The sequence below is a fragment of the Rhinatrema bivittatum genome, chromosome 1, assembly GCF_901001135.1.
Source record: "Rhinatrema bivittatum chromosome 1, aRhiBiv1.1, whole genome shotgun sequence".
Taxonomy (NCBI): domain Eukaryota; kingdom Metazoa; phylum Chordata; class Amphibia; order Gymnophiona; family Rhinatrematidae; genus Rhinatrema; species Rhinatrema bivittatum.
Genome location: NC_042615.1, coordinates 304,437,350 through 304,454,036, shown reverse-complemented (window position 1 = coordinate 304,454,036; position 16,687 = coordinate 304,437,350). Strand labels below are relative to the sequence as shown.

General features: G+C 47.1%; 1 protein-coding gene across 1 annotated transcript in view; it reads right to left on the bottom strand.

Moving 5' to 3' along the window:
* The window catches only part of CENPE (centromere protein E), a 691,519-nt gene that overhangs the window by 633,582 nt on the left and 41,250 nt on the right, over window positions 1-16,687 (bottom strand). Inside the window, 1 exon segment of the mRNA XM_029608709.1 lies at window positions 9,388-9,469. Coding sequence (XP_029464569.1) covers window positions 9,388-9,469 — 82 coding nt within the window.

Below are 16,687 nucleotides of genomic sequence, written 5' to 3'. Positions count from 1 at the left end.
ACCTGATAATTTTGTTTTCCTTAATGTAGACAGATGGACTCAGGACCAGTGGGTTATGTGCTCTTCTGCTAGCAGATGGGAGATGGAGTCAGATTTCAAAGCTGACGTCACCCTAGATATACCCCTGCAGTGACCTCAGCCGCTCAGTATCCTTCTCGAACAGCCATTGTGGATATATATCTTGCATAACAACTTGATTAAACTGATTCAACTGATTTCAAAAACTGGAGACTGCCAGTGCACTCAACCAAGCTAACGTTGACACCAGACTAACTGTGGGTGTCCTGAACTAGGGGTAGGCAACAGCTTACCCGTAATTGTTTAAACTCGAGGTTCTCTCTCCAAGGCCCTCCTTTTCTGTGGGCAGCCGTGGGTAGGATGCTGAGTCCGTCTGTCTACACTAAGGAAAACAAAATTATCAGGTAAGTAATTTCTCCATTTCCTAGCATGTAGCCAAATGGACTCAGGACCAGTGGGATGTACAAAAGCTACTCCCAGACAGGGCAGGAGGCTGCCCATGGTCCAGTTAATACTGCCCTTGCGAAGGCTGTGTCTTCTCTAGCCTGGACATCCAGGCGGTAGAATCTGGAGAAGGTGTGTAGGGAGGACCACGTCGACATTCGACAGATCTCGGCGGGCGACAGCAGTTTGGCTTCTGCCCAGGATACTGCCTGGGCCCTAGTAGAATAAGCCTTAACCTGTAGGTGTAAGGGCTTTCCTGCCTCTATGTAGGCTGCCTTGATTACTTCCTTAATCCAGCAAGCTATGGTCGCTTGTGAGGCAGCTTCACCTTGATTCTTTCCGCTGTGGATTACAAACAAGCGATCTGTTTTGCTTACCTATTGCGATTGTTCCAGGTATCGCATCAGGAGTCTGCCAACATTTAGATGGCAAAAAAGGCGATAGTCTGCAGAGTCCTTATGTTACTCCGGAGATGGCTTGGTTCAAATGAAACTCGGAGACCACTTTCAGTAGAAAGGAAGGCGTACAGTAAATCCTCCTCTGGCCAGGTCTAAACGAGGACGTTGATCCTTTGGGAGTGCGGCTCTCGTCTTCGGCTGTAGAACCTGGGGATTCGGGCATTGAGAGAGGTGGGAGACTCCAGCAATTTACTATCAGTTGGAATACTCTATTCGACAGTGCCCATTCCTCCGGGACCAGGCTTTCTCTGCCGAGGAAGTCCGCTGAGACTTCGTATTTCCCTGCGATGTGGGAGGCAGAGATCCCTTGTAGATTTACCTCTGCCATGCCATGAGAAGGTCTATTTCCAGAGACACCTGCTGGCTTCTGTTTCCTTCCTGGCAGTTGATGTAGGCAACCGCTGTAGCGTTGTCCGACATTACTCAGATTGCTTGCCCTTGGAGCCTGTGGCTGAATCGCAGGCAGTCTAGTCTGACTCCGAGCTTCCAGGCAGTTTATGTTCCATCCCGTCTTTTCCTTGTTCCATTGTCCCTGGGCCATCAGTTCCTGACAGTGGGCTCCTAACCCTTGTAGGCTCGCGTGTGTGGTGAGCACGATCCAGTTCGGTGGGGATAGGCTTACTCCCCCTGCACTGGTGGTCTTTCCTGAAGCCACTGCTGAAGCTGAGAATGTACCTCTGCTGGGAGTTGGAGGCGGATTGGGTAATCCTGGGACAGTGAGTTCCAACATGACAGTAAGGAGCACTGTAGAGGTCGCGTGTGAGCCCTTGACCACGGAACAACCTCCAGGGTTGATGCCTTGAGCCCGAGGACTTGAAAATAGTCCCATACCTTGGGACGTGTACTGGTCATCAATCGTAATTGTTCCATCCGCTTCCTCCTCCTCAGGGGAGGGAGGAAGACCTTGTTCTGTTTGGTGTCGAACAGGCTCCCAGGTACTCTAGAGACTGAGAGGACTGTAGGCTCTTGGCCATATTCACGACCCGACCGAGTTCCTGCAGTAGTTTCTTGACCCTGCTGATCACTTGTCTGCTTTCTTCTGAAGATTTTGCCTTGATCAGCCAGTCATCCAAGTAAGGGTGTATCAAGATCCCTCCCTTCCTCAGTGTTGCCGCCACGACCACCATAATTTTGGAGAATGTTCTGGGGGCAGTTACTAGTCCGAAGGGTAGCGCTCGGAACTGGTAATGGTGTCCCAGTACTGCAAAGCATAGAAAACGCTGGTGACCTTGATGGACTGGGATGTGAAGGTAGGCTTAGGAAAGATCCAGGGAGGTTAGGAACTCTCCCGATTGTACTACCACTATTACGGAGCAGAGAGTCTCCATGCAGAAGTGTAGTATCCTCAGATGATGGTTGACGTTCTTGAGGTCCAAGATGGGTTGGAACGATTCTTCTTTCTTGGGGACGATAAAATAGATGGAATAATGCCCTGTATTTTGTTGGGACGTAGGGACCGGAGTTATTGCCTGAGTAGTCTTGTCAGAGTGGCTTCCACTGCCAGTCTCTTGGTGTGGGAGTGGCAGGGTGATATCAATTTGTCCCAAGGGATGCTGCGGAACTCCAGAGAGTAACCTTCTCGAATGATGTTTAGTACCCTTGTCAACCGTGATCGCGACCCATTGTTGGTAGAAGAGGGAAAGTCGACCCCCTATTTCCTCCTCCTTTGGATGGTCGGCCCATTCTCATTGGGGAGCATGGCTGGAGGTTGCCCCTGGCCTGTCTGTTCCGAAAGGACTGGGACCTTCCGGAGGGTCAAGGTGCCTGAAACTGCGAGTTCTTGTAGGGTCGAAATCATTGAGAGCCTCTGCCCCTGGTTCTTCTGGGGGAGGGGGGTTGGGACCTTTTACCCCTGTCCTCCGGTAGCCGAAGCACTGGAGATTCGCCCCACTTGCTGGTTAACTTCTCTAATTCGCTTCCGAATAAGAGAGATCCTTTAAAGGGCATTCTTGTGAGATTCGCTTTAGAGGTCGCGTCAGCAGACCAATTCTGCAACCATAACTGTCTTCTGACGGCAGTACCGAGGCTACTCCTCTGGCTGAGGTACGCACCAGATCCGAGTTTGTGTCCGTCAGGAAGGCTATTGCAGGTTCAATCGTTTCACCGGCATACGTTCCGGAGTTATTTGCCTCGAGAGAGAGAAGCAAGCAGGAACGTGCCACCAGTGCGCAGCAGGAAGCAATCTGCAGTGTCGTTGCTCTTGCGTCGAAGGCCTGCTTAAGAATGGATTCTAATAGTCTATCCTGAGTATCCTTCAATGCAACCCCTCCCTCAACGGGAATGGTTGTTCTCTTTGAGACGGCACAGACCATGGCATCCACTTTTGGGAAATGCAGGCATTCCTTGGTCGCTGGTTCCAGAGGGTACAAGGCTTCCAAGGCCTGACCTCCTTTAAAGCTGGCCGCTGGGACATCCCACGCCAGGTCAATTAGTTCCTGGATGGCTTCCACCATTGGGAAGTAGCATGAGGCCTTACGAAAATGGGGTTCTTCTTTGGTTCCGCCATAGGGTCCGGCCTGGGATCCCAGAGTCTGGGAAACAAGGGCTGGTAATTCATCCCTGTGGAAGAAGCGAAGCATGGCTCTGTATGGTTCCAGGCCTGGAGGGATTTCTCCTTCTTCCAGAGAGCCACCATCATCTGAGGTATCCAGGTCCCCGTCCGGGAAATTCTTGGTTAGGCGAGGCATGTCTCGAGGCATCCGAGCAGGGCCGGGAGGATCTTATGCTTCCTGCAGGGGTTGAACCTGGGTCGCAGCCGGGGCTGATTGTGCCTGAACGAAGGCTTGCAGCCCCTGGAAAAATTCTAGCCAGGAGAAGGTCCATGGGTCCATATTAACCCCAGGGAGAGTCAGAGTAGGGGCCTCTGAGGTGCCCTCTTCTGGAGATGCCATTTCGGGGTTGCATAGATCCGGGGTGCTATCGTATATAGTAGTTCCAGATCCATCCTCAGACAGTGAGGGACCAGGCTTTGATCTCCCCTGGGCTTCTTCGCAATGACACAGGCAGGACTCCAATTCAGGCTGTGCGGCTCTGATGTAGCAGGCTGTGCAAAGAGAGTGCCTTCTGGGCTTCTTGGACGCCGGTGCCATTGCCTCTATATCTAGGCGCATAGGTAACGTGCTTCAATATGCGCACAGATATGCGCGTGAGCACAATACACGCATGTAGTTTTAAGCGCGGATGTGCATATAGTTATGCGCATGGTTGTGTGCTCGGCAGTGCACGCATCTAAGTTGAAGGCGCACAAGTTGGGCGCATTGACCGTCCGGCCTGCCCCCGTGCATACCGCCAACCGAGGGGGGAAGATAGCGCGCGCCCCCCCCGAGGGTCTCCACGGATCCGGAGCCCTTGCACCAGACCAGGACCTAGCCCAACCAAGGCTGCTCAACCCGATCGGTGCTCCCTTTTACCTCGCCGGGTGAAATTCAAAATCTGTACAGCACTCCGAGCCCCAGAGACCAAAGATCTTAGTTTAAAGTTTTCAGCTTACCTGGTCTCGGCGCTTACCGATCGCTGTGTCGGAATGGTCTCCAGCTGTGGGTAGAGAGGGCTTTACCTTCACCGCCACGCTCAGATGTGCACATACTGCCTTTCAGCCGCTCTAGGGCTAAGTCCATGCCGGGGTTACTGGCTACCGGACCAAGGCAAGCCTCTGAGGAATATCAAAAATCACCTCAGGAATTCTCAACTGGGGGAGGGACCCTTAGGTATCATCGCAGGAGAGGGGGGCTCGATCTTCTTTAAGGTAAATTTTGTCTTCTTGCTGTAAATTTTCTAACACTGTGCTAGAGTGTGGGATAGCGTCCGCATCTGCTACAAGACAGAGATACTGAGGAGTTGAGGTCACTGCAGGGGTATATCTAGGGTGACATCAGCTTTGAAATCTGACTCAGTCTCCCATCTGCTAGCCTGAGTCCATCTGGCTACACGCTAGGAAATTAAACATTTTTTGTCCTTCTCTCCAAACTTAACTTACACTAGCAGACTGAAATTTGAGGTTATGCTCACTACACTATTTTTTATTTTATTTTTTTTTTACTATGCTGGCTAGATCATGTGAGCCAAATGGAGACATTATTTACCTGATAATTTCGTTTTCCTTAGTGTAGACAGATGGATTGAGGACCAATGGGTATTGTGCTTTCCTGATAGCAGATGGGACATGGAGTCAGATTTCAAAACTGACATCAGCCTACATATACCCGTGCAGTATGCTTAGCTCTTCAGTATTCTCTTAAAAAGCCAGTATGGATATATGCTGCTTAATACTTGATTAAACTTGAACTGGTTCAACTGGAGACCACCAGCGTTTATTGTTTGAGTGCACCGGAGACCGCCAGTGCACTCAAACAAACGCAGACACCTGGGCAACTGTGGGTGTCTTGAACTAGAGATAGGCCGTGGCTTATTCATACTTACTCAGTCTCAAGATTTGATATCAGAGGTTCTCGATTTCAAGAGCAGCCGTGGGCAGGATACTGAGTCCATCTGTCTACACTAAGGAAAACGAAATTATCAGGTAAGTAATTTCTCCATTTCCTAGCTTGTAGCCAGATGGGACTCAGGACCAATGGAATGTACAAAAGCTACTCCCCTACCGGGTGGGAGGCTGCCCATGGCCTACTTAGTGCTGCCCTTGTGAAGCCTGTATCCTCCCTGGCATGAACATCCAAGGCAGTAAAACCTGGAGAAGGTGTGTAGGGAGGACCATGTCGCCGCCCGATAGATCTCGGGCTGGTGACAGCAGTTTGATTTCAGACCAGGAGACTGCCTGGGCCCTTGTAGACTGCACCTTGGCCTGTAGAGGTAATGGTTTTCCTGCCTCTATGTAGGCAGCATTAATTACTTCTTTGATCCAGCGGGCTATGGTGGCCCACGCTGCCGCTTCCCCTTGTTTCTTCCCACTGTGAAGAACAAACAGGAGGTCAGTTTTGCGCAAGGATTGCGATCTCTTCAGGTATCAGACTAGAATTCTGCAGACATTCAGGTGGCGGAGGAGGCGTGAGTCTTCAGAATCCCTGTGCTCATCTGGTGATGGTAAGGATATGGTCTGGTTCATATGGAGCTGGGAAACCACTTTCGGAAGGAAGGATGGTACCGTACATAGCTGAATGGTGCCCTGGGTGACCCTGAGGAACTGTTCCCGACAGGATAAATGCTTGAAGTTCGGAGACGCGCCGGGCTGAGCATATTGTGATCAAGAACACTGTCTTTAAGGTCAAGAGACGTAGAGACAGGGCGCTTGTTGGTCTGAAGGATTCCCCTGCTAGGAAGTCTAGTACTAGGTTGAGGATCCACAGAAGCGTTCTATCGTGTGGATGACCCTGCCCAGTAGTGGCCAGGGTGGGAAGGCATACAGGAGGCTTTCCTCTGGCCAGTTCTGGACAAGAGCGTCGATTCCCTGAGATTGTGGTTCTTGTCTGCGGCTGAAGAATCTGGGGACCTGGGCATTGCGACAAGTTGCTATTAGATCCATGGCTGGGAGACCCCATTGATTTACTATCAGTTGGAAGGCTGTGTCCGCCAGCGACCATTCCCCCGGGTCTAGGCTTTCTCTGCTGAGATAGTCTGCAGAGATGTTGTCTTTTCCCGCGATGTGGGAGGCAGAAATCCCTTGTAGATTTATTTCCGCCCACTCCATGAGGGGGTCTATTTCTAGAGACACCTGCTGGCTCTTGGTTCCTCCGTCGATTGATGTAGGCAACGGTCGCTGCATTGTCCGACATGACTGACAGACTCTCCTCCGAGTCTGTGGCTGAATCGTAGGCCTGACCGCTCGCGCTTCCAGGAGATTATGTTCCATCCCGCCTCTTCCTTGTTCCATTGTCCCTGGGCTCCCCACCCTTGCAGGCTTGCATCCGTGGTGAGCAAGATCCACTTCGGTGCGGAGATTCTTGACTCTGGTGGTCACATGGAGACTCTCCTCTGGAGACTTTGCCCTCATCAGCCAATCGTCCAAGTAAGGATGTACCATGACTCCTTTCCTCAGTGCTGCTACCACTACCACCATGATTTTGGTGAAAGTTCTAGGGGCGGTACCTAGTCCGAAGGGTAGCACTCGGAATTGATGATGGCCTAGTATCACAAATCGCAGGAAACGCTGGTGGGTTCTGATGGACCGGGACGTGAAGGTGGGCTTCGGATAGGTCCAGGGAGGTTAAGAATTCTCCTGGTTGTACCGCCATCATAACAGAGGGTTTCCATGCGGAAGTGTGGAACCTTCAAGTAACGGTTGATGGCCTTGAGGTCCACAATAGGCCGGATTGTTTCCTCTTTCTTGGGAACGATAAAATAGATGGAATAGTGGCCAGTATTTTGTTGAAGCATGGGCACTGGGGCTATTGCCTTCAGGCCGAGTAGTCTTGCTAGCGTGGTTTCCATTGCTAACCTCTTGGAGTGGGAGTGGCATGGCGATTTCATAAATTTGTCTGGGGGAATGCTTTGGAAATCCAGCGAGTACCCCTCTCGAATGATAGGACCCACTTGCCGAAGTTATCTCGACCCATCTTTGGTAGAAGAGGGTAAGTCTGCCCCTATGTCTTCTTCCTGTGGATGGGTCTGCGTCTTATTTTGGGGTACGGTCAGAGCCTGCCCCTGAGCTTGCTCCTCTCTTAATGTGCCTGTTCCGAAAGGGCTGAGACCTTCCTGAAGGACGAGGTGCTTGGGACTGTGTATTTTTGTAAGGCTTAAAGTGCTGTGATCCTCTACCCTTGGTTCTTCTGGGGGAGGAGCGGTGATATGTTCTTTTGTTCCTGTCCTTAGGTAATCGGGGTACTGGAGATTCACCCCATTTGTTGACTAATTTCTCCAGTTCGAACCTGAACAGGAGGGATCCTTTAAAGGCATTTTTGTGAGGTTCGCTTTGGAAGTCTCATCAGCTGACCAATTCCGGAGCCATAATTGTCTTCTTGCTGCCACTGCAGTGGCGACACCCCTGGATGAGGTGCGCACGAGGTCTGCGGTAGCATCGGTGAGGAAGGAGACTACTTTTCTGTACACCCTCTGACTTAATATCATAGCGATATTAAGTTGGAGGCCTCAAAAATAAAAAATAAAAAAAGTAAAAAATCTACCCATGGGTTGGAAGATGGACGCTCAATTTAGCCGGCGTCCGTTTTCCGATCCCATGGCTGTCAGCGGGTTTGAAAACCAATGCTGGTAAAATTGAGCATCGGCTGTCAAACCCGCTGACAGCCGCCGCTTCTGTCAAAAAGGAGGCGCTATGGACGCGCTAGTGTACCTAGCGTCCCCTTTTACCACAGGCCCTCATTTGCATGCAGGCCGATACTGAATCGTGCACCCAGGACACTGGTCTGTGCACGCGTCGGGAGAGCGGGCGCTCGCTGGCTCTCCCGCACTTCTTTCTGTATCAGCCCGAATGAAAATAAAGATATGTAGTAACTATTGCAAAACTTGCTTAAGGCTGTACTGTTAGACTTACTGGCTCCATGGACAAAATAAAAGATGAAACTATGGGTCTATGCACACAACAACTATATCAAGGTTGAAGAATTATATTTGGTAGAAAATAGGAAAACGTATTACCAGTAATAAGATGTGCTGTGCTTGCAGATAATTATAATTAGAACTTAGGACATGCTGACCTATTGGCTAATAAAGATGACATGTTGCTAGAATAAAAGCAAAGGTGAGACTGATTAATCAATGTGTGTCTTGTTGTATGTAATGAATTTGGGAATGCCCAGTGGAGTCTGTTCAGAGTAGCCTTCTCTATGTAATATTACATTGATAACATTGAAAATAAGTTTGGTAGTATTCTACTACAACAGCTTTGTCTATTTTTTGTGGAGCAAATTAAAGGGAAATGCTTGGCTTCCTGCACCTGCTGCCTTTCAGCTGCTTAAGCAGCAAAGTCCATGCCAGAAACCAGCTACTGGACCAAGGCATACCTCTGAGGGATCTCAGAAATCACCTCAGGAATTCTCAGCTTGGGGAGGGACCTTTAGGTATCACCACAGGAGAGTGGAGCTCAATTATTTTCGATTTAAATGTATAATTTTCATTCCAGAAAGTACAACAATCCCCCTAGAGAGAAGTATGTCCAGCATCTGCTGGAGACGGAGAAATACTGAAGGGCTGAGATCACTGAAGGGTGTATGTAGGCTGATGTCAGCTTTGAAATCTGACTCACTCCATCCTGCTGGCAGGGGAGCATAACCTATTGGTCCTGAGTCCAGCTGGCTACATGCTAGGAAAAGAATCTCCACAAAAGGTTTTTTAAATGGCTGAGCAAGGAAATGGCATTGGGTTTAATCCCCAACAGCTGGAATGTCACCTTGTTTCCAAAAAAAAGGAAACCAACAACTTCTTGGAAAATCTCCAGCTTGCCAAAAAGCACCCGTCAGTACATGACTATTCAGGATGTTTACCTTTGAAGAAATGTTTATTACAGATGTAAATATAAACTAGTCTAGATGTGTATTATCAGACACAAATAAAGTCTTACTTTCTCCCTTCTTTATCCACTGCAGGACATCTTCTGGATGCACAACAACTTCTTCACTAAGGTCAGCAACATATACATTCCTCTAAAAGGCAAGGCAAAACGTGAGATCCAACAGCAGTAATCAAAAAAATAAATAAATAAAATAAAAATAAACACAAAAAAAGTAGTCAGATTTGCTGACCCAAGCATTTAAAGCTGGAAGAAGGAAAATAAATTTGAACAAAGTTTTGTGATACAAGCAATGGTGCCATAAAAATCTCCATGTAGCACCAATACATAATGTTTGTGTCAGGCAGCCAGGTCACTGCAAGATAAGGTAAAGGAATACAGAGCCTCCTTGTATGCAAGGGATTTTCTGGAATTCCATCACAAAAAAATGCTACTTAATGTCCTGCTTAATCTCCCTAAAGATTTTCCTCTCTACATAACACTTTCCTGCCCCATACTTGTTTTGTCACCTCTTAACTACCCCCAGGCTCTTCTTGTGGTCCTTTTCCACCTACCCCATGCTAGCAACTGTATATGCTGTGCTTAGTAAGAGGGTGGATAATATACCAAAGAAAGCAGCACATTGTGCAGTCAAGTTCCTTGCTTTTCTTCCAAGGCTGATATGTAGATTCTGAGGCAAGTATCAGAAAACAGCACATTTGCTACAATTGCATACTGCCAATTAAAATTCCTACAAAACTAAAATTTTTGCAAAGTACAAATACACATTTTAATTGTAATCATTGTGAACATTTAGATATTTTGTTCTTTAGTATTCTGAAAGCTCACCCTTAATTCTCTTCTAGGATGTTTTCCTTTTCCTACCAGGTCCATGGCTCTTAAAGCTATCCTTGGAGACAGCTAGGTCCTCACAAACAGCTTCCTTGACAGTTTTCCCTGTTCCTTCTTGCTTGTACTACTTGATTGGTTATATTAGGACAACGTTGTTGGCCACCTCTGAAGTTCTTTAAAGCCACATGCCATAGTTGAAGAAAATGGATGCAATCTCTTTTCTGGACAGACCAAGGGCCCTGGTTATGAAACCCTGTGTATGAGCTCCCCAGCTTAGGTTGGAGGCCACAGTTGTCTAAACAATTTGGTGACCTGAAATTTGGAAGGCTAACCCCAAAATCAGATACATATGGAAAACACTGGGACCTTTTCTGTGACCGTGTCTCTCCTGAAGCCAAGTGGCTGAATTCCACTAGGACTTTTAAAGGTTCACTGGCTTTGTCTCATATTGAGAATTACCATGAGTATAAAAAAACAAGCAAAATATGCGTCCCACAAAAGTCAAAAGACCGCAAAGAAGGGGCAAATGTGAAAGCAACCATGCTCTTCTTTTGTGGAAAAAATAAAGTTGATATGGGCCCAAAAATATATAGATAAACCATGAGCAAGTTGTTAATAAGTTTATCCAATCAGTAGCATTTTATAAGCAAAGGCAAAGGAAAACAACTGTCCTTGAACTGTTGGGGGCTAAATCGTGCTACCGGGACTTCTGATGGGAACTCCCAAGGCATGGAAGTGAGAGGGACTCCCTCCTTGAGGGAACACATATGCCATTCTGTACAGGAGAGACTGAAGAGTGCTATCCTCGTCACTTGCTGCCAATGAGACAAAAAGTCTTCAACAATTTATTTATTTAGTGATTTTTTTATATACCGCGGCACGTTAAAAACATCACCTCGGTTTACAATAAACAATAACACAGCAACAAGCTTTACATTCAATAGGATCAGCTATAATTCAGCAATAATTCAGCTACCTAGTTTATAGGTTATTGAATCCTCTGACCCAGACTGGGGAGAGAGACATCTTCCTTCAGTACCAGTATGGAGAACATTTTCCTATGAACTTCCTAGTGGACCCCAGGAAGGAGCTCCCCTCTTCAGTTAATTGCACGTGCAGTCACATCCAGACCAAAAGCACAATGGAACATATGGGATCTGGTATCTCCAAACAAAGTCCTCAGTCAAGGAGGGGGGGACAAGCCAAGGACAAAAACGTGGAAGGAGCTAAATGCAGTGAATTCCCTTCAGGATCCTTCATAGTTGGCTTTGTCAGCTGGCCTCAGGCATTTGTAACAAATCATGGCAATGGACATCTTTCTGCCATACAATCTTTGAAGTCATTGGAAGGGGGCTTCTAAGAGCCAGACTATTTTTTTTTCTTTTTAGCAGCACTGAAAAGTGCTTTTGAGGGGTGGCAGAGGTAACAGGGCAACTCACAGCAAGTTTGAAGGAAAACATGTTTGCTTACCAAAAACTGCTTTCCATAGATGGGATGAATTAGCCATTACATGTGTTAATGTCATTTGGCAGCACCAAATGGTCTTCATTCCAAGCTGTTGAGATTTGAGTTCTGAGAATGTGCAGGAGTTACTGTGCAAGCATTGCCTTGCAAGTCTCCTCAGTCAGTAACAGAGCTGAATTTAACTGCATAGTCTATTCTCCAGGGAGGGGGGTTGGAGGGTATTCCATGGGTAATTCATCTTGCCATCTACAGAAAACACCATTTACGATATGTAAATATGTTTTTTCTGTCAATAAGCAGACTGAATTAGCCATTGCTTGTGGGGAGTCTCAAGTTGAGGAGTGAAGCAGAGCATTTAATAGGCAACCCAGACTCCACCACCGAGAGTGGACTACAGTGAGAACAGATTTCACAAAACTGCTTATCAAAATCTAGTCAGTTCTTAAAATGTTACCAAAACAATAATGGATTGCGAGATATGGACTGATGACCATATTGCATCCTTAACAGATATCTTCGATGTATACTTCTGAGATCAGCAACAGAGGAAGCTATAGCTAGAACTTGATGAGCTTTGACTGAATTGAAGTTAAATTCCTGCTAGGTCAAGCAGTGAGAGATACATTTTATCCAACTAGGTAAGTGTGTTTGGTAACAGATATACGAAGGGTTATATGAGACGAAAAGCTGATTAGCTTGATCAGGTTGAGTATGTCATTTGTAATATGCCAAGGCTCTTTTAAAATCCAAAATAGGAAGGGATTTTTCCCTGTCATGCCCACGTGGTCTTGGCAAGATGGTAGGAAGAACAGATTAATATGGAAAGCAGAGATTATCTTTGGGTGAGTATGAATAATCTCCGTTGTGAAAGAACTGCAGATATGCAAGATAGTGGACTAAGAGCCTAGAGTTTGCTTACTCTTCTTGCCAAGGTGATTGCAACTAGGTAAAGGACTTTCCAAGCCCAGAATTTTACAGGACCTGACTCCAATGATTCAAAGAAGAAATTACTAGTTACCTGATAATATCCTTTTCCTTAGTACAGACAGGTGAATGCAAAACCAGTGGGTTATATACCTCTACCAGTAGATAGAAATGGAGCAAAGCTGACATCACAGTATATATATCCCTGCAATGACATCAGCCTGCCAGTATTCTCCGCAAAAGCTAACAGTAGACAGATTAGCAAAATGATTATTAACAGATAACCAATCGAGCACTCAGCCAACAGGAAAAAAACTGAGCTCAAAGAGTGTAACACTAATAAAGGGACTGGATTGACAATTATCTGTACTCCCTGGAACACACTGCCATGCAGAACCATTCAACAGTAAAGGGTGAGAAATTGTATTCACCTGTCTGTACTAAGGAAAATGGAATTATCAGCTAAGTAGTAATTTCTCCTCTTTGGGTACAGACAGGTGAATCCAAAACCAGTGGGATGTATAAAGGTTACCCCCTAGCAGGGCGGGATGTTGCCTGCAGTCCAGTCAAAACTGCACGAGCAAAGGCTGCGTCCTCTTCGGCCTGCACATCCAGGCAATAATGCCTGGAATGGGAATGTAAGGAGGACCACATTGCAGCTCGGCAAATGTTGACAGGAGGCAACAATGTAGCTTCCGCCCATGACACTGCCTGAGCCCTAGTGGAATAAGCCCTAACCCAACCAGGCAACAGCTGCTCAGCATCCACATATGCAGTCATGACTTCCTCCTTAATCCAGTGGGCTATTGTAGTTTCAGACACCAGCTCATCCTGTTTACTCCCATCATGGAGAATAAACAGTTGGTCCTTCTTTCTGAGAGGTTCAAAAACCTCAAGGTATGCCTTTTGACAGCCAAGGGCCATAACAGGCAATAAACCTCTGCATCTCTTGCCCTGTCCAGAGACAGCAGGGAAATAGACTGATTCAAGTGAAAATCTGAAACCACTTTTGGCAAAAAAGAACAGTACACAGCTGTATCGCCCCTGGAGTCACTCGTAGAAACGGCTCCCGGCAAGACAAGGCTTGTAGTTTGGATACTCGACGCACAGAACAAGTTGCCATAACTCACACCGTTTCAAGGTCAGTAACCTCAAGGAAAGGCTACACATAAGTTGAAAAGTAGAGCCTGCTAAAAAAAAATCCAACACTAGATTAAGACTCCATACGTGCACCGGTAACTGCAAGGGAGGGCAAAAATGCTTCACTCCTTTCAAGAAACAGGTCACATCTGGATGAGCTGACAAGGGCCCACCATTCACCTAACCTTGAAAACAGGCAACAGCCAATACCTAAACCTTTAAGAAATTAACATAGAAACACAAATGATGGCAGAATTGAGGACCAACCCTTTACTCAATCCATCCTGCAAAATTTGCAAAATGAGCAGAATATTAACTGAATGAGGAATCACCCCTCCATCTTCACACCAAGCCTCCCACAGTAGCCAAACCAGCATATAGGCTAATGAAATGGAGAACTCTCCCTCTCTTAGCAAAGTGGTAGTCACTGCAGTAGAATATCCACGCTTCAGGAATTGAACCCTCTCAAGAGCTATACTGTAAGACAAACTGAATTCAGATCTTTGTTAAGAACAGGCCCCTGCCATAAATTCCTGTGTGCCGGAAACCAGAGGGGAGAATCCACCAGAAGCCTTCACAGATCTGCATACCAGAATTCGAGTCAATCTGGTGCCACCAGAAGTACCATCCCCCTGTGACTCTAAACCTTCCAAACCATTCTGCTCAACATGGGCCATGGGAGAAAAGCATACAGCAGGTTACCCATAGGCCACTTCTGCACGAGGGCATCAATGCCCAAGGACTTTGGATCTCTTCTGCAACTGAAGAATCGAGAAACCTTTGCATTGTGAAAAGTCACCAACAGGTCCAGAAACAGCAGTCCCCAGCGATCCACTACTAGCTGAAATGTCTCGTTTAGCAATTCCCATTCTCCTGGATCCAAACTGCTGAGAACGCCTACTCTTACACTGTCTTTTCCTGCAATGTGTGAGGCTGAGAACTCCTGAAGATGCAGTTCCACTCATTTCATAAGTTGAGCTATTTCCTGCGACACTTGCTGGCTCTTGGTTCCTCCATGCCAATGTCATATCTGATATTCGGACCGCTTGACCCAGCAATCTGTCACCAAACTGCAAGCATTCCAAAATGACCGCACGGACTTCCAGTGAGACTCATCTGCACTCCAGCATCCTTAGCTCTTGAGAGTGATCTCCCCAACCCTGGATGCTCAAATCTGTCAGACGTACTAGCCAGTCCGACAATCTTAGGGAAACCCTCTCTCTTAGATGATCCGCTTTTAACCACCACTAACAGAGCAGACCTCCATCAGCAGGGGGAACCAAATCGAATAGTCTTGAGAATGTGGGCTCCAACAAGACAGCAGAGTACGCAGAAGAGGACGCATATGTGCCCTCGCCCACACCATCACCTCCAGGGTCGCTGCCATCAATCCAAGCACCTATAGATGGTTTTACACTGTTGGGCTTATTGTGTTCATCACTAAACGCACCTGCGTCATCAGCTTTTAAATATGGCCCTCCAGCAGGAACACCCTGACCTGTTTCGTGTTGAACTAAATACTAAGATAGTCTAGCAACTGTGATTGGTAAAGTTTGCTCTTGGGCAGGTTCACAACCAAACCTAGCTCCTGCAACAAGGTGATCTAGCGAGACCCCCAGGGGCTCTTTTCCAGACTTTTGCCTGAATCAGCCAGTTGTCCAAGTACGGGTATGCCAGGATACCATCTTCTCAACTCTGCCGCCGCCACCATCACCATAACCTTGGAAAAAATTCTGGGTGAGGTGGCCAAACCAGAAGGTGGTGCTCAAAATTGATGACGACCCAAAAACTGCAAAAGGCAAAAATCATTTATACTCTAGTCAGATGGAAATATGCAGGTATGTCTCGGTCAGATCCAGAGATGTCAGGAATTCCTGACTGTATTGTTAGTACCGAATGCAAGTTTCTATGAGAAAATGAGTTACACCTAAAAGACAGTTGACTCCTTTGAGATGAAGGAGGGACCAAGAGCCCTCCTTCTTGGGCACCACGAAATAAATGGAATATTGGCCCTATTTACTTGTGACATGGGCACTGGAACCACAGCCCCCAGACTGAGGAGTCTTGACAACGTAACCTCCACTCCCTATCTCTGAGGAGAGTTGCAGGGAGACACCATGAACACGTCCCGAGGAACACTGCAAAACTCCAGCTCATAGAGATCCTTTATCACTTAAAGCACCCACTAGTTTGTCATGATCTTGACCAACCGCCAATGAGAGAGAGGCAATCCTCTCTCTTGATTCCATGGGTGGGTCAGCACATCTTCATTGGGAGGCTTAGGGTGCTCCACTACCTGAGCCTGTGCTGCCTTGGACGAAAGGAATGAGATCTACCAAAAGGTAGAGTCCTCCGAAAAGCTGTTCCTCTGTACAGTCAAGAACGTCTGAACCCCCTAGTTTGACCTCTTCTGCTGAAGGATCGTAGCACCTTTTTCTTATCCTCTAGTAAATTGAGGAACCAGGGACTCACCCCACTTATTGGCCATTTTCTCCAGTTCACTCCCAAATAAGAGTAAGCCTTTAAAGGGCAACTTCTTAAGATTAGACTTCAAGGTTGATTGGCCAACAGATTTCTCAGCCATAGCTGACACCTAGCCACTATTACCGAAGCCACCCCTCTGCAGAAGTGCGGACCAAATCGCAGACTGCTTCTGCCAAAAAGACAGCAACTGGTTCCTTCACTGCCCTGGAATTTACACCAGATTCATCAATCTCCTGAGAGAGCAATAAACAAGAGCGAGCCACCAGGGAACAAGAGAAGCTATCTGCAAATTCATTGCCATTGCTTCAAAGGCCTGCTTAAGAATAGCTTCAATTCTCCTATCCTGTGCACCCTTATAAGGGAATAGTCGCCTGCTTGGTAACACCATACACGTAATTGCTCTTTTTGCAAATAGATCCATGGGTACAGGCCTTCCAAGACTCGCTCCCCTTTAAAATTAGCTTCTGGGGAGTCCCATTCAAGATCAATCAATTCTAGAATGGCCTCC